Genomic DNA, 23,051 nt, shown 5'->3' on the forward strand with positions numbered 1-23,051 from the left:
GGAGTCCTCAGATCCCTCTTGCTGACACGTAGACAGACACATCCTAGCCTGGGTCCCGAGCCCACCATGGAAACTGGTTTAACCTATGGGTGGCATCCAGTGTCTCTCTACCACGTTTGGGAAAACCCGCGCCCCCCAGGTCTCACTGAGTCCTCGGCGGTGCCCGATTCCCGGGACGCCTTAGCTGCTTACTGCTCGCCCCCGGGGGTCTCTCCCGGCCCCTGGACGGGGCACACGAGTCTGCTGGCCCGTGGTCTCAGCACTCAGGTACTCAGGACAACCCTGCTTGTCTGTGCTTCTCTCCCCCAGGGCCCAGCCACACTCCATGTGCCCCTGAAGCCTCTCCGCTCCTTCCTCCCCTGGCCGGGGGCCGCACCCACTGTGCCTTTGGAACCAGCTCCGAACACCCTGCCCGGCACTCCCAGTAACACTGCCCGTGCTGTTCCCTCTTCCTTCGCTTCCCTGAGAGCAGGGCCCGTGTTTGCTGTCCCCGCATCCCTGGCATCTATGTGGAGCCTCTGCAGAGGAATCGTTCAGCAGAGGACTCAAAAAATTTTTTTTTATAATTGAAGCATAGGTGGCTCGTCGTGTTGTGCTAATTTCTGGGGACAGCGTAGTGATTCAGTCATACTTATGTATATATATATTCCTTTTCATATTCTTTTTCGTTACAGGCTGTTGTGAAGTGCTGACTGCAGTTTCCTCTACTGTACGGTAGGATCTGTTGTTTATCTATTTTGTATACAGAAAATTTGGGAAATTTGGCTGCTAGGATTCTGTGCTTCTGGGATGCATGTCGGCCCGGGGAGCTATTCATCTATGGCAAACTTTCTGGGCCCCATGGACGTGCACCCTACAACCAGAACTGGCTGCATGACTTGTGGAGCCCAGTGCAAAATGAAAATTGTGGGGCCCTTTGTTAAAAAATTAAGAATTTCACGACGCCAAAGTATTCAACCCAGCGCCCCGAAGCCCCGTGGGACGGCATGGGGAGCACCCGGCTTCGTGGGCGGCAGGCCCACCCGCCCGCAGCAAGCGCCCGAGTAGCGTGCCCTCCTCCCGGCCATGTGCAGTACCTGGGTGGCCTGCATGAGCTGCTGCCAGTGGCGGTCGCGGGTGGCGGGGTTCTGCAGCTCGCTCACGGCGCGCAGGGACGTGATCATGTTCTTCACGGTGTTGTCCAGCCCCACGAAGGCGTCCCAGCTCTTCATCTCCTTGTCCAGGGACCGCACGTCCTTGGCAAACTTCTTACAGTCAATGTCCATCTGCTCAACGTTGATGTCCCTCCACTTCGTGGTCTTCCAGCCATCGATGCTGGTGTTGACCTGTGATGGGGACACCCGCTGTCTCCTCTTGTTGGGGACAGTTTGGGGAGGCACCTGGGTTACTTTCCCACCACTGCTCTCGGGGAGCAAAATCCAGTGAGGAGTATTGAGAACCAATAACAGAGTTTGGTAAAGTGGGTGGATGCAAGGGAAAGAAAAGAAACAGTTGTATCACAAAGGACTCAACTTGAAAATCAGCAGTTAAGACAGATTCTGGAAAAACGTGGGCCTTCTCACGGCCCAGCAGGACCCAGTTTCTTGGTGCCATGGAACTTGCCTCAACCGGTGAAAAGTGAGTGACACCTGACACTATGGGGTAGAAGCATTTAACTGCCCAATGCTCGACCCACGGTTCCCTTCGCCTGCCTTGCCTATCATGGAAGCACGTGTTGGATTGCTCAAGGGCTTCTTGGAACAGGAGTGTGGACTTTGCATGAACCAGAGATATGTTTTTTTGGCTAATGAATCAGAGATTTTTTTTTTAGGGTTGTTTGTTACTGCAGAGTAACCTAGCTTATACCGACTGATAAAAATATGCCAGAAGAAATTTCACAACAGGATGAAACAAGGCACAGGAACCACTGGGGGCAACGCCATCAGGGGTGCCAAGAACACCATGAAGCTGTGGTCTTTAATCCCATGTGGGCTGAAAATGGCTGTGAAGCTGGAAGGGCTAGTCTGAGGGGGAATGAGAGGTGGTTGACACGGGCTTGAGGAAAGGCCCGGCCTTGACAGACACCCAAGTCAGATGAAGACAAGCAGTTGGGACATTCACGAGAGATTTATCTTGAAGATCCCCAAGACTGGATCTGGAAATCTCCACAGGAATCATGGCCCTTTCTGGTAGCTTTAAGTTGCTTCTGGAACTTGTTATCACAAAAATGTCTTGGCTAGCTTGTTTTGGAGAATTCTTCTTGAAACACCCTGACTGTAAACGCTTGTCTCCTGGGAACGGTAACCTGTATTCTGGGGTTCATCAAGGGGAAAGTCCTACTCCGAGTTCACCGACTGTGTTTCTGTAATGTCCCTCCTATTCAGGAGATGTGAATTCAGTCAACTGCAGGGGAAAAAAGATATCAAGAGGCTTCGACTGGTTCTCTCTCTCCAGGGGTGGCTGGGATGCAGCCTGTGGCTCCAAAGACTCCCCCCGACCAGGTGAGAAATAGGTAGACTCGCATGGTCAGAATGAAGACATTTACAATAGTTTACTATGATGTAATGAAAAATAAAATCCAGGAAGAGGCAGAGCCTGCTCTGGGCGGGGACACTGAATACTGCCCACAGGGCGATTCTCCCCAGACGAGCTCACCGAGGAGACTGAGTTCTCTTTACTGTCCGAAGAGCTTTCTTGTGGAGGGGAGGAGGAATTGACAGAGGTTCTGAAGTTCATTCAAGAGCATAAGCCAGAAGAACTGAAATATCTTTGAAAACAGGAGCCCAGGGGAGAGACTACGCTAACAGGCGCGTACCGTCGACCCACAAAGCCTGGATACCGCAAAGAGTGATGCTTCCCACCCCCTTGTTCTAGAAGAAAGGGTGCCCCCATCAAAGTGGCTGTCACCACAGGATCCCGGGAGCATCCCCTCTTGGTGCTGGGAGCCGTGCCTGCAGAGCGCCCCACCCCGACCCTGGGCACCCTCGGCGTTGACCCGCCCCACTCCCAGTCCCCCGAGGCCCCTTGCCGCCTCTCTCACCATGATGATCATGTCCCAGAGCTCCTTCAGCAGGCGGACCTCTTTGTGACAAGCCTTGAGCTGCTTGTAGTCTGGGACGGTGACTTCAAACAGGCTCCCGGACTTGCACAGCGCCTCCATGATGCCTTCCATGGCCACGATGCTCTTTTGTTGCTGCAGGGGAATGAAGAGGAAGCCGGTGAACAGGCTGCCCACGCTCGGTGGAGCCTTCCCAGCCTCCCACCCCGCCACGTCCTAGTAAACCTTAGAGCCATCGACACACTGTCCTCCAACCCCGAGTACAGAAGATGACAGCAAACTTCCCACCCGGAGAGTAGCGCCCTCCCTGCCCGGCTTCTCATCTTACGGGAAGGCGGCTCATCTCTGAGTGCAGGTGTGAGGACTGACTCTTAATGGACGTTGTATCAGTGCCAGATTTCCCGACTTCCCAGAATTTCCCTAATTTTGTCACTATATATATATTTTTTATTGTATTAAAATTTATATAAGTAATGCTGAATTGCCTTGAAAATTAGGGAAAAATTAGAGGGAAAAGCAGCAAAGAGGAGGTGGAAAAAGATTCAGCCTGAACCATGTCAGTACACTTGCAGAGGGGGGTCCTGGGTGTGGACTTGGGCAGTGAGCACCAAGCGGACACAGGTGAGGCTTGTCCGCCAGCTGAGCATAGCAGGTCAGGGAGGAGGGTGAGTGCAAACCCTGGGGGACAGCCAACCGCAGATTGTGAACAGGATGGGGTCCTTGGAGAGGGAGGGGGCCGAGCGGCAAGGTGGGCTTGTGAGCTTACAGGATATTCAGATGCGGTGGGCTGTGGGCCTGGACGGAGACCACGTGGGATGCCCTAGTTGACATGTACGTGCACACTCACACACACACACACACGCATGCACACACGTGCACAGCCCCGAGGCCGGTCCCACCGGGCCTGTCTCTGGACCCACAAAGATGACAGCTTGAGAAAAGATCAGAAGGCGTCAGGGTCCCCACAGTGACTATGCCCTCTCATCTCTGGGCAAGAATACCTTATTCAGGGACTTGTAGGGGTCGGGGTCACTGAAGCTGAATGGGGCTTCTTGTCTGAACTTCTCTCTGAACTCGTGCTGCTTGAGCTGCGGGAGAGACACAGGGGCAGAGACTGTCAGCGTCCCAGTGGGTCTGGGAGGATGTGACCCCAAGCCCCGCCCCACCAGAGCCCCGCCCTTGCCCCAGCCCCGCCCACCAGAGCCCCGCCCTTGTCCCAGACCCGCCCCACCAGAGCCCCGCCCCACCAGAGCCCCGCCCCACCAGAGCCCCGCCCCGCCCCAGCCCCGCCCCGCCCCAGCCCCGCCTTACTTCGAACTGCTGGCACTTCCTCCTCAGGATGCTGACCTCATTGGCCTGCAGGGGCGCCACGTTCTGCTTCACCTGGATGGCCAGCTTCTTGGTGTTCGTCCACTGCTCCGGCAGTTCCTGCACAGGTGAAGGCCGAGGACCATTCCTTTTCCTGTTCTTTTCTGAACTCTCCATTGTAAAATAGTTACAGACTCAACGGAGAGTTGCAAAAAAAAAGCACAGAGTCCTGTGTGCCTTCCCCGCCCCCAGCCGCCTCCGGGGGCGGCATCTTATACAGCCGTGGTTCAGTAGCCAAGCCAGGCGACCGGCGTCGGTGCTAACATCGGGCAGAACCTGTCTGTTTTCACCCTGCGCTGTAAGCTGGATCCATGCATACGTGTGTGTGCATGCGTCTTGGGTGTGTGGAGTCCTAGGTAATTTTATCTTACGTATAGATTCTTGTAACCGTGGTCCATCATCAGAAGGAACTGCCTGCTCTTTGTATCTGCACTCACCACACCCTACCTGGACAGCCACCCACCTGTGCTCCAGTTCTATGATTTTGTCATTTCAAGAGTGGCTTGAACAATCAGATGAATTTTTGGATTTTCCAAGTTCTCCACACTCGGGCAAATGTTGTACTAATAATCGTAAAATATTTTTTTAAATTTCCAGACCACAAATGGACATTGTACTTTCTTCTGTGATTCACTAAGTCTCTGTCAGCAGCGGCACACCTCAAATGCTTACCAAAATTTTTATCAGAACCCCTTCCCTGTCCACGGCCCAGAACCCCGGGGGCCTGGCCACACACACTTCAAATCCCAGTCCCGAGGGGACGGCACAGCTCAGGGGTAGAGCACGTGCTCAGCATGCGTGAGGTCCTGGCTTCACTCCCCAGCACCTCCATTAAAAAAAAACCCTAGTCCTTAGCTGAACCCTGGGCAGGGTGGCAGGGGCCAAACATATCACGCTCCAAAGCAGGGCCTGGGCAGCCTGGTGTCACCAAAGCCACTGACACACACTCCTGTCATGCCCTCTGCTGTGGCGTCTTGGCCACTGGCTGGAGTCAGCACTTCCCTGCAGGGGGAGTGAGGCCAATGCGACTGGACACAGTACCAGTGCTGGCAGAGAAGGGGAGAGTGGGTGGAGGCAGCCAGATCTGGGAGGAGACTGAAACTCCAGGGGGGTGTCTGGGCCGCGGCTTCAGGACCCATCTTCTCTGTCCCCCCCGCCCGTCCCGCTCCCAGCCCAGCTGCACACACAGCTGCTCTGACACCAGCATTCTCTAAATTAGCTGTAAAGTACTGGGCGTCTTCAAGTCCCCTTCAAGCGCCTTGCTGTGGCCTGTCTGTCCCACGTGGGGACTGCAGCTGGCCGGCGGCCTGCTGGGTTGGGGGATTCTGAAAGCAGCTGCCCCACTGTCCTTCCGGGCTGCTGGCCCCATTCTGTCCACCATCCTTCACGCCCAGGCTCCCGCTGCCCTCGGGGAGACGTGGGATGTGAAGGCATTTTTAATCCAATGAAACACCAATCAAGTAGAAGAATTGCAGGCCACCTCCCTGTCCCCTCCTCTCCGGGCAGCCTTCTCCCACTCCCCACCACTGTCTAGAAGGAGGCCTAGCCCCGCAGGCCTCGTGTCACAACGGCCACCCTCCTCCGGCTGCACCTGCGGCTCCCGCTCCCGCGATGATGCAGCCCCAGCCCGTCTACCTGCAGCTTCATGTGCACCTCCTCGGGCATCTCCTCCCCGTAGGACTTGAGCAGTTCGATGGTCTGCTTCAGGGGCTCGAACATGTTGTCGGTGGCTGTCTGCCTCTCCTTGACCTTCATCAGATGCCCCATCACCTCCACGAGGCCGTCATAGTCCCCCTCCTTGACGGGCTTCGTCAGGCCCGCCCTGGCAACTTTCATGAAGGCTTCCAGGTCAGCAAGGCTGAGGGGTGAGAGGTGGCCGGTGACAGGCCTGCCCTCCTCTTCCCTGCCTGCACACACCCCGCGCCTCACCAGCTAAGCTGATGGGCGAGGCCCAGAGAGGCCTCAGCCGGGCCCCCGGATGGAGGAGCTGGATTGCAGCTCTCCTGGCTCCGCACTCCTCCCGGCCCCGCACCACCTGTACCTGCACAGGTCCCTGTCCGCTCATTTCACACCAGGCTTCCCTGCCCAACGCAGGGCACAGTAAGTGCTCAGTAAAGAAGCCACAGATGGGGGAAGAGGGCCTTCACTCCCAGCCAGGGGACACCTTTCTGCCGGCCTGTGAGCCTGACCTCCGCCCCCCAGCGTAGTCGGGGTGCGGGGAGGTGCCCGACCGACCAGACTTCGTGGGAGGCCACTTCCAGGTGCCCCGGCGCAGGGCTCTCCGGGGGCAGGTCTGTGTCCGGCGGGGGGGCGGGTCACTGCACCCACCTGTTGACGACGTGGTTGCTCAGGTGGCGCTTGAACATGAAGCTCCAGCGCTTGATGGTGTTGAGGAGCGCCTGCTTGAAGGGGCGGCAGTCACACTGCAGCCAGCCGCTGAACACCTTGGTGTTCCCGCACCTGGACACCGCCTCGTACAGCTTCTCGTAGGAGTCGATCTGGAAGACACGGCCCCCCCGCTTGTTGGGCTGCTGTGGCCGGGGGTGGGGCGGGGCCGGCGCAGCTCGTGGGCACTTGGGAGGCGCTTACTGCTGGTGGCCTTCTCCCAACACCCCAGGGGTCCCGGGGGCCCAGCAGTCCACCCCGGACACCGGACAGCCTGTCAGAAAGGGACACAGCCCAGCAAGCCCGCAGGGCTTCGGAAGGAGAGCAGGATGGAAGGTTTAAGAGGTGATGGGGTCCCCGGCGCCCTCGAGGCCTCCCTCAACTCAGCCCTCTTCCCACTGCTGCGCATCCTCAGGGCTCTGAAGCTCCGCCAGCCAGCCGTCCCCCCCGCTGTGGGGCAAAATGTACCCCCAGCCCCGCGCATCTCCCCTATGGGTGGGTCACCTTCATCGTGCTTTGGGGAAAAAAGTGGAGGTTCATAACCGAGCTATGTTTTCTCACGTTCTCTAAAGATGCTCTGGCATCTGGGGCCTCACTGACCCTGGAGGGACTGCCCATCCTAGGTCTGGCTAGTTCCTAGAGATGGCAGACAACCCTCCAGGACCACACCGCTCATATGCAAACCACCAACCAGAGCCCACCCCCTTCTCCGTGGGGCTGTCACACTCCAGGCCACTGCCCACCTGCCCTAGTAACCCCAGGGCCAGGTGCCTGACAGCTCGGGACAGCCCGCGCACACCCGAGTCCACTGAGCTGACGCACTCCGGCCCATCCGAAGCCCGCTTGCTCCACCTTGCCCGCTCGTCCCCATGAAGACCACGGCACAGCTGTCAGCCACGACGCCCCCGCAGCCCCTCTGCCTCCTGAGGGACGCCGGTGCCTCCCCAAGTGGCCCTGCCTGACACGGCATGCCCTCCTCCTCTTGGGAACTGTGAGTCACAAACTCTCTTTTCAACAACAGTTGTCTCCTGATCTGCTGGTCTCTCTGTATGTGAATGATACTAAAACTTGCATTTTAAAAAAGTTTACCCAGAATGAAATAATGCCACTGGCAGCAACATGGGTGGACCTAGAGATGATTATACTAAGTGAAGTAAGTCAGACAGAGAAAGGCAAATACCATAGGGTACCACTTAGATGTGGAATCTACAACATGATACAAATGAACTTATTTACAAAGCAGAAAAAGACTCACAGGCATAGAAAATTTATGGTTACCACGTGGGAAAGGGGACGGGGGTGGGATAAATTAGAGGAGCTTGGGATTAGCAGATAGAACCTCCTATATATAAAACAGATGAACAAGGTCCTGCTGTGGAGCACAGCGAGCTATATTCACTAGCTTGTCACAACCTATAATGAAAAATATGAGAAGTAACGAAGTATAAGTGAATCACTCTGCTGTACACCAGAAACTAATGCAATATTGTAAATCAACCGTATTTCAATTAAAAAAAAAAGTTCAAGTTTTAAATCAAGCGCAGGGACCCTCCACGGGGGGGGAGGGATCCTGGCGGTGAGGAAGCCACTGGGGCCAGGTTCACACACACCTGCTGCTGGAACTGCGTGAGGGTGGGCGGCGTCTTCGGGAGGGTCTCCTCGGCCCGGGTGTCCAAGTCCTCTGGGCTGATGGCACGCCCGTAGGTGAGGAAGTTCTTCATGAACTCCTGGGGGTCGTCCATCCAGAGGTAGGAGTAGCGTTCGAAGGAGTCCTGGTACTCCTCGGCCTCCTTCATGGCGGTGATCACCAGGCTGGATATCTCCTCTCGCATCTCTATGAGGTCCGTCGTGTCTTCCAGGTCGGTCTGGGAGGGGGCGGGAGGGGAGCAGACCTGTGAGCGCTTTGCTCGCGATCGCGGCTTGAATCTGGTCTCCCAGCCCAAGGGAGGGGCTCTCGGTCGGTGCAAGCGTCGCTGACCTCTCAAGATGGGACGTGGGGGGAGTTGTCCAAGGGCAGTGTTCTCCTGAGAAGACACACTGCCCCTGCCTTTCGCCCAGCAGGCCCCTGGGAGACTCACACGTCCCTTCACTCATTCAGGAGTTACTCAGCACCTGCCGTGTGCACGCTGGGGAGGGGGCACTGGGGATGGGGACAGGGCTCATATGGTGGGGACAGTCCAGGAGAGGAGTCAGACGTTCATCAAAAAAAGTCACAGAAATGAGCCATCACGACTCCGCCCCTTGCTTTCGGGGGTCATGGGGAGGAGGTCTCAGGAAGGCTCCCTGAGGAGCTGGTCTGGGAGCTCTCGGACGTAGGTAAAGAGCAAGAGGAGAAGCGTAGCACATGCAAAGGCCCTGCGCTGGGGGAGGCAGGCGTTTGAGGACCTGAATGAGGACCACATGGACGGCCAGAGCAGGAGCACTGAGGGGGATCTGGGCTAGGCAGGGTCTTCTGAGTTTCAAGTGACAGAAAACCCAACCCAAATTGGTGTCAGCAAAAAGACAGCTACTGGGCTCATGCAGCTGGAGAATCTCAAGGTCGGCATGCATCTTAATCATGGTTTTAAATGTTCTGTCTCTTAAGAAGCTTTGACATCGTAAAAAGTCTTGCTAGCTGGGGAGAGACTGCCCCTCGCAGCGCCGGCCAGTTCTAAGAGGGGAAAGAGCTGGGAAGCCAGCACACTTTGCACGTACAAACCAGCCAGCTCCCCACCCACCTCCTTTATCGAACTAACCCTCATGCTCCAAGCCAACCCTCCCCCTGCCGTGACCATCCCAGGCCAGGTACCAGGTAACTGGAGAAAACCCCTAGAGCCCAGAGCCCCCCAACATTATACAAACTGGCCAGACCCGAGCTGCTCCCCCTCCCTGTCCTGCCTTCCTGCAGAAACCCCAGCAAAGCCCCCCGCCGGGCTTCCCTCCACCTGCTCCTGCTCCTGCCCAGGCCCGCTGCCCCCTGCAGCCCCGCGTGGCCTGCCGCGCCTCTCGTTTCTGGGGGCAACGTGAGTGGCATTCAAGTTTTCTGTCAATGGCTCTGATCTCTCCACATTGTCACGCAGTCACCTCCATAAATTCAAATCTCACGGGTACAGATGAGAGCGGGACAGGGCCCTGCACAGCCCGGGGCGTGGCCAGACCACCAGGACCCTTGTCCTCATTTGTCCTGTCCTGTCCCTTCAGTGCCCCGGGGAGGAAGCAGGAGCCCCAGACGGGCATCCTGTCAGATTCTGGAGCTCATGTGGGCGTTTGGCTCTCACCGGCCTGAGTTGGGTCCCACGTCTCTACCTGAGCTGACAGCTGGTGGTAAACTCTGTTCTGATCTCTGCAACATTTTGCTGCATGTGCTTGGGCCGGGGACACCACCGTTTTGCAGCTCGGGAATCTTCAAGCCATCCTCTCTGCCTGGGAATCCCCTCTCACCTTTCAGGACGCAGAACGCACGTCAGCACCTCCAGGAAGCCCACCGTGACCCTGCCAGGTGTCTCCTCTTGGTCCTCACCTCACTACACACACGCCCCTCTCCCTAACAGCACAGAGCATCTTGCTGTCAATACTTGTTATTACAAATAATACACGCCCATCATCGAGAAGTTCAAACAACGTAAACACATATGAAGTAAAAAGCCCCTTTGCAGCCCCTGGCCCCCTCCATCCTTAACTCCCATCCTGTTCCCAGAAGCAAGCACTCTCAACGGTTCGGAGTGTGTCCACGGGCAGACAGGCTTTCGTTTGTTTGTATGAATGGGATCGTATTCCAAACACTGCTGTACGAGACAAACACTGGTAACACGTCACGGGTGTCCAGCCGTCCTGCGCTCTGGTGTGCCTCGTCCAGATGCCTTTGCCTGGGTGGGCCGGAGTCCACTGAAGGACTCCCCCATCTGGTGGTCGTTTTTGTTTGACTGTCACACAGACTGTGCTCTCACACACACACCTCCTGGGACCGCCCTTCACTGGGGCTGAGCTTCTTACACCTGCACATCCCCACGATCTGACCTGACTGCGTTTTATGTAGCAGGTGGGTATTTAACGCATTGGGAGCAAACAGATGTGGGAGCCAGTGGAAAGCACGTTTGTCAAAGGGCCTGAGGGCTCAGAGAATCACAGGGCTTAAATTAAGGGAGAGAGTGAAATAACAGGAAGTGGAGGAGGGGCACACTCTTGGCAGAGTGTTGGGGGTGGGGAGGTGGCCGGGGAATGAAAGCCAGGCCGATGGAGAAGTCATTCACCTACCATTCATCCATCTACCCATCCACCCCACTACCCCCCCATCTACCCACCAGCTCCTGAGATAACAGAAGCTTCAGAACCATCATCATGAAAAATGTGCCAAGTCAGGAAGGCAGTCCTGACCCAGGGGAGCACTCGCTGGTAGGGACAGATAGACTGACCTTGTAGCTCATCCTGCCCTTGGCCAGCCGGGGGATGAGCTTGGCCACGTTGTAGATGTCAGTGACCAGGCTCCCAATCAGCTCCAGGAAGCCATAGTCCCCGCTGACCTCCAGGGACGGACTGAAGACCAGCCCGTCCTCCTCTAGCTCCATGTGAACCTCAAACAGCGGCGCGACACTCTCCTGAAACAGGCCATCACGGGGTCAATGCCTCCCCCTCAGCCGCAGCGTTCACAGCACGGAGATGTTCACCCTGGCAGCATCCAAGTTACCAGGCCAACTCTCGCTGGCTGGGACCACTGCAGAGGGCATGCTTCCCAGAAGGCCCTTGGGCAAGAAATGTGCAGCCAAATGCACCACCCGAGGGCCAAATGCAGGCTGGGCATCCAGGGCGGGGTAGGGCAGCGTGAGTGCAGAGGAAGGACCAGCTTCCTTGGTCCAGAGTCCTCATCTGTCACTCACCAGCTATGTGGCCTTGGGCAAGAACCTTGACCTCCCAGTTTCCCCAAGTATATGAAAGGAGAAGAGCCGTTTCGTAGAACGAAGGAGGTAACTTCGCCCATCCCTCTGGGTCACTGTAAGGACGAAGTGAATGGCTACCACCCAGAGCACGTAGGGTGGCGGTGGCTCAGGACTAGTGCGGCGGCCACAGCCACAGAGGAGCGGGCGGAGGGCGGTCACAGCCGGGCAGGGCAGCCCTCACTGAGATTCAGAAAGGACAAGTCCTCCTGCCCCCTGGGGCTCCACTGACCAAGCGTGCACATCAGAACCCTGTCTGTCCCTGGACCCCCCGTAAGGCTGTCAGCCTCACGTGCCAGGTGGCGGCGTGGAGGCGCGTCCAACAAAAACCTTCTCTCTTATTTATGTTGCTCACGCCCATGTACGCGCACGCATAACAGCCCACATTTGTAACTTACATCGACAACCATGCTGTCCATTAGGTAATTTAGAGACTTGCGAATGAAACATTCAAATTCCTCTAAGACCATGCTGTCAATGTAGCTGACATAATCTTTCCAGGACTGGCTTGTCACGTCGGCTCTGAAGAGGTCGGCGTTTTCCTGCAAACAGAACCAATGGCTGGCTGTCCCTTCACTGGTGCACCGTTCTCGCTTTCATCAATTTATTCGGTGACTCTCTGGGCTACCCCTGCCCTCCCGTACACACTCCATCCACAGAGGTCTGCTTTTAGCTTCTTCAACGCACCAGGCTGACCTACGTCAGCGACTCTGCACGGGCTGCCCCCTCCTGCTCACGCCAGGTACTGCTTCTTTCCAACTTCCAGGTTTCAGCTCAAACGTCACCTCTGCTCAAAGCCCCCCAGTGGCCATTCAGGTTTGGCTCCTGTCCCTGCCCCCCACTTGTTTTCCCTCTAGCAATCCATACTGGTGCCTCTGATGGCAACGATGGCAACTCTGAATTACGTGTTTGTCTGTGGTCTGGACCTGCCCTGACGCCACACTTCCCGAGGGCAGGGGACGACTGTTCTTTCCACCCTTACATCTCCAGCCCTCCGCGGTACGCCCGGGACCAGGCAGGAGCGGGCGGGTGGGCAGACGGATGGGTGGGTGGATGGGCAGATGGATGGATGGACAGGTGGGTGGATGGATGAATGGGTGGGTGGATGGACAGGTGGGTGGATGGGCAGGTGGGTGGATGGGCAGGTGGGTGGATGGATGAATGGGTGGGTGGATGGGCAGGTGGGTGGATGGATGAATGGGTGGGTGGATGGACAGGTGGGTGGATGGACAGGTGGGTGGATGGATGAATGGGTGGGTGGATGGACAGGTGGGTGGATGGGCAGGTGGGTGGATGGGCAGGTGGGTGGATGGATGAATGGGTGGGTGGATGGGCAGATGGATGGATGGACAGGTGGGTGGATGGATGAATGGGTGGGTGGATGGACAGGTGGGTGGATGGACAGGTGGGTGGATGGATGAATGGGTGGGTGGATGGACAGGTGGGTAGATGGATGAATGGGTGGGTGGATGGGCAGGTGGGTGGATGGATGAATGGGTGGGTGGATGGACAGGTGGGTGGATGGGCAGGTGGGTGGATGGGCAGGTGGGTGGATGGATGAACGGGTGGGTGGATGGACAGGTGGGTAGATGGATGAATGGGTGGGTGGATGGGCAGGTGGGTGGATGGATGAATGGGTGGGTGGATGGACAGGTGGGTGGATGGGCAGGTGGGTGGATGGGCAGGTGGGTGGATGGATGAATGGGTGGGTGGATGGGCAGGTGGGTGGATGGATGAATGGGTGGGTGGATGGACAGGTGGGTGGATGGACAGGTGGGTGGATGGATGAATGGGTGGGTGGATGGACAGGTGGGTGGATGGACAGGTGGGTGGATGGATGAATGGGTGGGTGGATGGACAGGTGGGTAGATGGATGAATGGGTGGGTGGATGGGCAGGTGGGTGGATGGATGAATGGGTGGGTGGATGGACAGGTGGGTGGATGGGCAGGTGGGTGGATGGGCAGGTGGGTGGATGGATGAACGGGTGGGTGGATGGACAGGTGGGTAGATGGATGAATGGGTGGGTGGATGGGCAGGTGGGTGGATGGATGAATGGGTGGGTGGATGGACAGGTGGGTGGATGGGCAGGTGGGTGGATGGGCAGGTGGGTGGATGGATGAATGGGTGGGTGGATGGGCAGGTGGGTGGATGGATGAATGGGTGGGTGGATGGACAGGTGGGTGGATGGACAGGTGGGTGGATGGATGAATGGGTGGGTGGATGGACAGGTGGGTGGATGGGCAGGTGGGTGGATGGGCAGGTGGGTGGATGGATGAATGGGTGGGTGGATGGGCAGATGGATGGATGGACAGGTGGGTGGATGGATGAATGGGTGGGTGGATGGACAGGTGGGTGGATGGACAGGTGGGTGGATGGATGAATGGGTGGGTGGATGGACAGGTGGGTAGATGGATGAATGGGTGGGTGGATGGGCAGGTGGGTGGATGGATGAATGGGTGGGTGGATGGACAGGTGGGTGGATGGGCAGGTGGGTGGATGGGCAGGTGGGTGGATGGATGAACGGGTGGGTGGATGGACAGGTGGGTAGATGGATGAATGGGTGGGTGGATGGGCAGGTGGGTGGATGGATGAATGGGTGGGTGGATGGACAGGTGGGTGGATGGGCAGGTGGGTGGATGGGCAGGTGGGTGGATGGATGAATGGGTGGGTGGATGGGCAGGTGGGTGGATGGATGAATGGGTGGGTGGATGGACAGGTGGGTGGATGGACAGGTGGGTGGATGGATGAATGGGTGGGTGGATGGACAGGTGGGTGGATGGGCAGGTGGGTGGATGGGCAGGTGGGTGGATGGATGAATGGGTGGGTGGATGGGCAGATGGATGGATGGACAGGTGGGTGGATGGATGAATGGGTGGGTGGATGGACAGGTGGGTGGATGGACAGGTGGGTGGATGGATGAATGGGTGGGTGGATGGACAGGTGGGTAGATGGATGAATGGGTGGGTGGATGGGCAGGTGGGTGGATGGATGAATGGGTGGGTGGATGGACAGGTGGGTGGATGGGCAGGTGGGTGGATGGGCAGGTGGGTGGATGGATGAACGGGTGGGTGGATGGACAGGTGGGTAGATGGATGAATGGGTGGGTGGATGGACAGGTGGGTGGATGGGCAGGTGGGTGGATGGGCAGGTGGGTGGATGGATGAACGGGTGGGTGGATGGATGAACGGGTGGGTGGATGGACAGGTGGGTAGATGGATGAATGGGTGGGTGGATGGGCAGGTGGGTGGATGGATGAATGGGTGGGTGGATGGGCAGGTGGGTGGATGGATGAATGGGTGGGTGGATGGACAGGTGGGTGGATGGGCAGGTGGGTGGATGGGCAGGTGGGTGGATGGATGAACGGGTGGGTGGATGGACAGGTGGGTAGATGGATGAATGGGTGGGTGGATGGGCAGGTGGGTGGATGGATGAATGGGCGGGTGGATGGACAGGTGGGTGGATGGATGAATGGGTGGGTGGATGGATGAATGGGTGGGTGGATGGACAGGTGGGTGGATGGATGTAGAGGTTGTCAGAAATGTGTCTCTCTCCCTCCTCTCTCCCCATCTACTGAAAGCATGTGGGCCCTTGAAGGTCCCCCTGGGTGTCTCCTTACCGCGACCATGGCCTGGATCTTCAGGCCGGCATCCTTGACCGCAGTGTAGCGCTTGGTTAGATTGGTCACCCTCCCATCCAAGTCAAGCAGGGCCTCTTTCTTGTTGTCCTTCCTCTCAAACATCGGGTTGGCCGACCAGTCCTGGAAGGATAATGCAAGTGTGAGGAGAGCGTTTGGAGCAAAGGCTTGGGGCTCGGCTCCTGCATGACACACCCTTTGGAGCGAGCACCCTTGTCCCGGGCTGACCCCGCAGAGGCTGAGGGGCTGTGAGAACCATTGGCCAGCGAGCCTCAGATGATGTAACTCAACACCAGCTGGGGCCTCGGGGGACCACGGAGACACCCCCGGGTGCTCCCCCACAATCAGGCCTGGAAGGAGCCCCCCTCCTGGGAAGGCGCGTCTGAGTTTTTCATCCGGGAACCTTGGGAGCTGGGGACGAGGGCGTCTGGTGGCCAGACCCGGAGACGAACATGGAGACGGTTAGAGTCCAGGAGGACAGGAAGGGCCGCATAAGAGAGTATGAGTGACCGGAGGAGGTGCCCGGGGGCTGGGGAGCTGCTGCCATTTTCAAACTAAAAGCACTCTGAATCTAGGGGTCACATCTGGATACATTCTGGTGACCTGTTGGAGCCCCGGAGATGATCAAGGGCTCTGCCCACCTCCGGACAGAGTCGGGGGGGCAGCAAAGGGGAGGCAGGCCGCTGCCGGCCTTCCCCACACTGAAGCTACGAGACAGGGTGGCTGCGGGCTCAGCTGCGTCCCCCTCGGTGCCCCACCGATGTTACACATTGAAGTCCTAACCTCTAACATCTCAGGATGTGACTGCATTTGAAAGGAGGATCTTTAAAGAGGTGATGATGTTAAAGTGAGGTTGTGAGGGGGGCCCTTACTCCCATATGGCTGGCGTCCTGATGAGAAGAGGGGATGAGGACACAGACACACACAGAGGGACGACTGTGTGCAGACGCGGCGGGTGTGGGGGAGACGGCCGTCTGCACTCCGAGGGGAGAGGCCTCAGAAGCAACCAGCCCTGCCGGCACCTCGGTCTCCAGCCTGCAGCCTCCAGCCTCCAGGACTGTGAGACAAGACACATCTGCGGTTTGAGCAGCCCAGCCTCCGGCATTTAATCATGGCGGCCTGAGCAAAGCCAGGGATGCTTTTAGACCATTGGAAGAAAAGGACCATATCAAAAAGTCCTTCACTTGGACAACAGAGCTACAGGTGAGATCAAAAGTTATCTTTGGACAAGCAAGGACTCTGAAAGGAGGTCACCTTTCTGAGGCAATAACATGCGGAAATAGTCCATTCAAATAAAAAATTGCGTCAGAAAAAAATGGTGTGAGCCGTGGCTTTCGCCTACAATTTACTGAGTTAAATCTAAGCGGGTGGTAATGAAATGCATGTGAACTGTAACACAGGAGCATTTCATGCCCTGATGAGCCCCAGGAGTCTCAAGACAGAAGAGCTGTGTTCTTGTGAGCAACTTAGCCACGGCCCCACTGCGGGTGTCTGCAAATTCTGGCGCAGAGGACAGACTGTGGCGGGGGGCAGCGCTAGTGAGGGCTGACCCCAAGGTTTCTGGATCAGGCTTGAGAGAAAGGACCTGGGCTGCTCTGCATCGAGGGATGGGCGTGTTCTGGTGTTGCTGATCTTAGCAATCTTCACCGGCTCCCCTGCCTTGTTCCTAAGAGCCCACCTGGCAGAGGGGACCTGCCCACACACTCTCCAGGCTAAACAAAAGCAAACAGAATGGAATTCCACAGAGTGACCTGGGGCTCTTGTGGCTTGGGGCCACCCTGACATCATCACCGTGGGAACCAGAGCCTCAGAAAGCAGCCCCCGACCCTGCCGCCTTGGGCACTTTCCGTGAGCATCTCCGTGGGGCCACTTCCCCAGGACCGCCTCCCAGGCCCCCATTCCAGCCCCGCTCTGTTCTCTGCAGGCGACTCACCTTCATGGCCTGGGAAACTCCCTCTACATTTCGCTTTGCCTTCTGTATCCTGTTCTGCAAGTTGTGTAGAATTTCCCGCATCTCTTGAATATATTCAAACACACCTAAGAATGGAAGCAGAAAGGAATCTTAGAAAATCGACGATTCAGCAAGTGCTGGCTTCACACTCATGGTTAGGACGCAGTGCTCGGCGAGGACATCCACTTCCCGGGGCCTGAGCCAGGAGTCATCCTGGGGAGCTTCCCAAAACCAAGGCTGAGGCGTCGCACACATTGTGCCTCTTCCAGAACAGGACCTCCCGTCCCCAGGCAGGCGGACCATTAATTCCATCCACGAACTCCAGATGCCAGACAGGCTGGACTCCCCTCCATCCACGTCCACCCCGCCCAGGTGTAACCCAAGGGGAAACAAATGTGGCTTTGAGGAGGAGGGTACAGCTCAGTGGTAGAGCACATGCTTAGCATGCACAAGGTCATGGGTTCAATCCCCAGTACCTCCATCAAAAGGAAATAAGTAAACCTAATTACCTCCCCTCATAAAAAGATTAAAAAAAAAAAGAATGTGGCTTTGGTACCATCTCCATTCCAGTACAGTGTTGTTTCGGCATCCAGTAATTTGACATCGATTGCTTCCAGCTCTGACTTTATCAGTGGAAATTCTACGTCCATCATGGTGGTCTTTATCTGCAAAACAAAGGCTACAGATTCAGGGCCCATGTTGCGAATCCAACCAGCTGTAACACTGTCTTCATGCTGAGGGTGTTTGGCACTCGACACCGACCAGACAGATGGCAGTTCACGTGCACGCCGACGTTCGGGAGACCCCAGCTTGCAAAGTGACTTCCCATCACCAAGGATTTACGTCGATACTTAACTCCTGATCACTCACGTTACGGGGCAAAAAGAGAAGCAAGTTCGCTAGCGCAAAAACAGTGCATGTAGAATCCCAAACTTCACAAAATCTGGCTTAGACTCCTGAGAGGAAAACCAGAGAAACACACATGGGTAGTTGGGACATTTCTGGGGCATTTCTCAGCACACCTCCTTGGTCATAAGCAAGGGAGGTCCAGGATCTGCGCAGGGAGAAGCTATTCCAGACGGCGTCGGGGTGAAGAGTCGTGCGGGTCCCACGCAGGCGTGATGCACGTCTACCCCGCTCCAAGAGATTCGTTTAATGCTTGGAAAGCTCAACGCACAGAACAGAAAAAGAAGACAGAGGGTGCATACGGTTTCCATAAATCTTCCTTTAAATAATAAGCACCATTTACGCTGTGCAATACTGCCCTATCTGGCAACATTCTGACTTATACCTAAGTTTTCGAGGACACTTCTACTCTATAAAGGGAGAGATGTACATAGAATTGAAATTGTACGTTGCTGTGTGTCTACGCATGCCTGGGGCACTGCGCTGTGCACCAGAGACTGACACAGTGTGACTGACTGTGCTTCAGTTAAAAAATAGTTAAGAAAAAAGATCAGGCCAAAAAAACTGTACATTAGAGGCTATTTGCCTTTCACAATAGTTCTTTACTACATAACATTTGGTAGTTTATTTTCTTGATTTTATTTAAAAATTTTTGTAATTAATCCTTTTTGAGGGGGAGAGGTAATTAGGTTTATTCACTATTTTTTGTGTACATAGATTTTTTTTTACTGAAGTGTAGTCAGTTTTTAATGTTGTGTCAGTTTTATTCACTATTTATCTAAATAGAGGTACTGGGGCTTGAACCCAGGACCTCATGCAAGCTAGGCACGTCCTCTACCACCACGCTGCACCCTCCCCTGCAAAGTTTGGTACTTTAAATGGTGCCCCCCCACCCCTACCCACGTCTTTCTTTTCAGACAAAGATCTCTTAGAAAAGGCACAGTATGGGCAGAGAGAGAAATAAAGCTTAAAAGCTATTACCAGTGGAGAGCAGACAGAAGTAAAAGGAAGCGTCGATGCAATCACAGAGCAGGTCAACGTGAAATACGGGTCCCACTTACCAGTCTGGACAATGAAACATTACATAAACGGCCCAGATAATAGCTAAGTATTATGATGTCTCTGCGATGGACCAGAGTAAACAAAGCTCGTGGTGATGAGATCTCCCTAACATGCCCTGTTTATTTAATTTCTCAGCAGCCTTTGCCATAAATCCACATCTTCCCGGCGTTTGCCCCAGACAGCCTAGAAGGCTCTTTAAAGCACCACACCCACGCTGCCTCGCTTGGGCGCGCACGGGTGTTGGCAACCACACTAGAAATCAGAAGGGCACCTAAGGGACCCAAGAGCCTCTCCAGAGAGGGAACCGGCGCCAGTGACAAGTCGCTGCAGGTGCCGAGCTCACTCTCCCGCTCCTCACCCGACTCCGACACTTTTACCGGCGAAAACAACCGTGTTCGTGGCCGACGCTAGCACGCCGCACCAGCCTGGGCTCAGCTGGGATTTGTCTGGAAATTCAGAAGTGGAAGATCAATCTGGGGTTTTATTCTCAATAGCATCTGTTGGTTTTTTTTTGTTTCTGATTGTGTTATCATAAAAAAAAATCCTTTGCACTGAAAGTAACCCACAAACATTTCCCACGTTACTACATCCGTAAAGCCTCCGTTTCATCCTAAACACCGTGGCTGGGAGGTGCTCCAGGGGCTGGACGAACGCGCGCTCCTAGAGCCTGAAGACGCTGGAGAAAGCGCATTCAAGGAAACGCACTAAGGCCCTGGCGCTTCATGGCTCGGCGCTCCCAGGAGTGAGTTGATTAAAATTTTATCTTAAAAAAATGACAGTAATGGAAATGCGCTTGCTCTAGTTTATACTGCACACATTTTAGGCTCCATTACCACCACGCCCTAATCCGGGAAGAGACTGAGGAGCGGGACTGCGGTCGAGGCTTTGGTGGCTGTGTCGGGAGGCGGGGCTGGGGCGAGGGCTACTTCTGACAAATCCACCTGCCGGCACGACCCGTCCCGCTTCACTTTGCCTTCGCGTAGGGGAGGTCACCTCTAGCAAGAACAGGAGCCCTCTCCAGATTCCCCAAGACCTGGCCTTGAGCATCCTGACACATCAACCTTCTCCGCTCGGCATGGAATTCCCAGGCTGGGGTGAATGCAGCCACCATCCCCTACGTGAGGTGTCCTGGCAGCCAGTGTCGCATAACAGAAACACCCTTTGGACTCACAATACTACGTTTTCTTTCTCTCGTGGGAGGGGGGCGCACGGTGTAGTTGCACACTCAGCAGGGGCTGGTCGGGGGGCAGGACAGGGAACTCCCTCCTCACGTCCTGGATGGGACCAGACATTCAGCTCAAGGCCCCACAAAGCAGGCTGAGGGAGGGTGCCCCCCAGGGCTCTAGGAAAGGGGCTTTCACTCCAGGGGTCTGGGAGTGTGTAAGCATCTCCTGGACAGACTCAACCCCAAGACACAGAAATGGAAATGTCCCAGGTCCCAGACAGTTGCTCCATTTGGGGGCAAGGTGGCTGCAAGAAACATAAGCCCAGTAAAGCTGCCTGCAGTCACGGGCGGGAGTGGGGGTTGCTGGAGGAGCTGGGGTTGGAGGAAGGAAAGCACACAGATATCTGTGCGTCCAGCGGAGCCCTGGGGGCTGGACCCGCAGAGCCTGCACCTCCCCTCCGCCTCTCCCGTCCTCTGCCGCCCCTCCTGCTCCCTTCTGTCTGCAGCCTGTGTTTCTGCTCACTCTGGCTTCTCTGCTCCCCAAGTCCAAATCCCCAGGGTCCCAAGGAGAGACTGTGGGAAGCTAGATAATGGTCCCCAAAGACGCCCACGTCCTAATCCCCAGGACCTGGGACTATGTCACCAGACCCGGAGAGAGAGAATTTGCAGACGTGATTCAGTTAAGGGCCCTGGTATCTGGTGGGCCCAGTGCAATCACGTGGTCCTTCTAAGAGGGAGCCAAGAAGGGCAAAAGAAAAGATGGGCAGGTGACAACGGGGGCGGAGGTTGGATGGTGTGATCTGAAGCGGGAGTGACATGACCTCGAGCCCAGGAAGGCGGGAAGGGCGAGGCCCCGGGGAGGGGCTCCAGCCACCTTCAAACATGAAAACATCCTCAGGTCTATTCCACTTGGAGACGTGACTCCTGCATTTGCTCTAAACGAAACCCAGCTTGGCAAACAAAAGGAAACCAAAGGACACCGGCTCACCTCATCGTACCAGCCGACAATGAGCTCCAGGTTGCCCACAAACTTCCGGAAGGTTTCATACTGTGAGTACAGATTCTCAGCGCTGCTGGGGATCTCTTTTTGTTGCTGGAAGTTCAAGTACTTGACCTCTCTCAGCACTGCCACCAACTAGAGCAAATGAAGAGGACAGAAGCGGGCGGGGGGTGGCCTCAGTGGCAGGCCACACAAGCAAGGGTCCGACCCCGGGGCGCTTCCACAGCCTGGGGGGAGGCGTGGCGGGGGCCGGGCTCTGCTGGCGGTCAGGCCATCTGCGCTCTACTGACTGGTCCTGAGGCAGTGCCGTGGGTGACACCGTCGTGACCCCCAGGCTCCAGGGCTTCGCCCGGCTCCGCCCTAGAATCTGACCTGCCCTTGTCCCTCTCCTGCCCGAGTTTTACGGCCCAGGAGACGGACAGCTGGGCATCCCTTCCAGCAGAGCTTCTGCCCTGCTGCTCGGCGAAAGCTGCTCTTGTTAAGGTACCAGTGACCTTCAAGTCTGAATCCACTGGCCGCTTCCAAGCCTCATCTCAGCAGCCAGTTCCCCCCCCCACCTGGGCACATGGTCTGCTATCTGCATCCAGGACACCAGACCCTCCTGGTTCCCATTATCACTCTCTTCGGAGGCTCCTGAGATTTGCATGTTGCAGAGTCGCAGACGGGGGTCCCCTGCAGATGGGGGCCCCCTCCTCTGCTCACCTTGCTGACTGACCCAGCATCGCGACTTTAAGAACCACCTATGGGTGGACAACTCCAGCAAGCTCGTCCCCAACTCAAATCTCTCTCCTGACCCCTGCCTCCTACGTCTACCTGCTAACTCAACATCTCCGTTTAGATGTTAAACTCAACGTGACTGAAACAGAGCAGCGGTCCAGCCCTGGCTGCTGCCTCCCCCCACCGTCTCAGCTGCTGGCAACACCCTGCTTCCAGCTGTCCCATTCCCGAACAGAGAGGCTGCCCCCTCTGGTCCCTGAACAGATCCCAGCCTGCCTAGTACCTCACTGGCACCAGGGTCAAGTCTGGTCGCTCTGTGCACCTTCCCTGCTGCTGCTCTGGTCCAGGCTGCCACCCTCTCACAGGCTCTCACCTGGATTCCAGGAAATTGCTCTAAGTGGCCCCCTGGCTTCCAGCCCTGCCCTCCCCCCAAGTCTGTTCACACACAGCATCTAGAGACACCCTGGAAACATACCAATCAGACCAGGGCTCCCCCAGCTCGAAACCCTGCAAGGCTGCCATCTCATGCAGAACAAAATCCAAGTCCCTCTTGTGGCCCGTGAGGCTCTCCATGCCCCGTCCTCCCCCTCCTCCATCCTCCCCTCCCCTCCCCTGTGCTCACTCTACCTGGCCCCACTGGCCACCTGCTGCCACAACCCGCCAGGTACACACACACCTCCCAGCCTTCGCTTTAGCTGTTTGTTCTCCTCAAAGACCTTCCTCCCATCTCTGCTGGTCAGCTCCCTTACCTCCTGCAAGTCTTTGCTTGAATCCAAAACCGCAACCTGTCCCCGTCCTCTGGTTCCCTCAGTGGCCCCCTTACCCGCCCTTCCCCTCCTTCGAGGTACTGATCATCACCATCATTACTGGCTCGCTTTACCTCGCTTTACGGCTCCCTCCACGCCTTCTCCCTGC

At 56.4% G+C, this 23,051-nt stretch overlaps 1 protein-coding gene across 11 annotated transcripts in view; it reads right to left on the reverse strand.

Moving 5' to 3' along the window:
* Positions 1-23,051, reverse strand: part of DNAH17 (dynein axonemal heavy chain 17) — a 113,318-nt gene that overhangs the window by 62,196 nt on the left and 28,071 nt on the right. For 10 of the 11 annotated variants that reach the window (XM_072939714.1, XM_072939715.1, XM_072939713.1 and 7 more), the window contains exons 14-26: positions 21,408-21,554; positions 17,843-17,951; positions 17,269-17,372; positions 15,318-15,458; positions 12,099-12,242; positions 11,182-11,364; positions 8,401-8,655; positions 6,734-6,903; positions 6,041-6,263; positions 4,349-4,465; positions 4,039-4,125; positions 3,020-3,172; positions 1,077-1,325 (exon numbers count right to left, since the gene is read on the reverse strand). In XM_072939714.1, the coding sequence (XP_072795815.1) occupies positions 1,077-1,325; positions 3,020-3,172; positions 4,039-4,125; positions 4,349-4,465; positions 6,041-6,263; positions 6,734-6,903; positions 8,401-8,655; positions 11,182-11,364; positions 12,099-12,242; positions 15,318-15,458; positions 17,269-17,372; positions 17,843-17,951; positions 21,408-21,554 (2,082 nt within the window). The remainder of the gene's footprint in view (positions 1-1,076; positions 1,326-3,019; positions 3,173-4,038; positions 4,126-4,348; positions 4,466-6,040; positions 6,264-6,733; positions 6,904-8,400; positions 8,656-11,181; positions 11,365-12,098; positions 12,243-15,317; positions 15,459-17,268; positions 17,373-17,842; positions 17,952-21,407; positions 21,555-23,051) is intronic. The other variant, XM_072939720.1, reaches the window with a different exon arrangement.

This window comes from Vicugna pacos, chromosome 16, assembly GCF_048564905.1.
Source record: "Vicugna pacos chromosome 16, VicPac4, whole genome shotgun sequence".
NCBI classification, from domain to species: Eukaryota; Metazoa; Chordata; class Mammalia; order Artiodactyla; family Camelidae; genus Vicugna; species Vicugna pacos.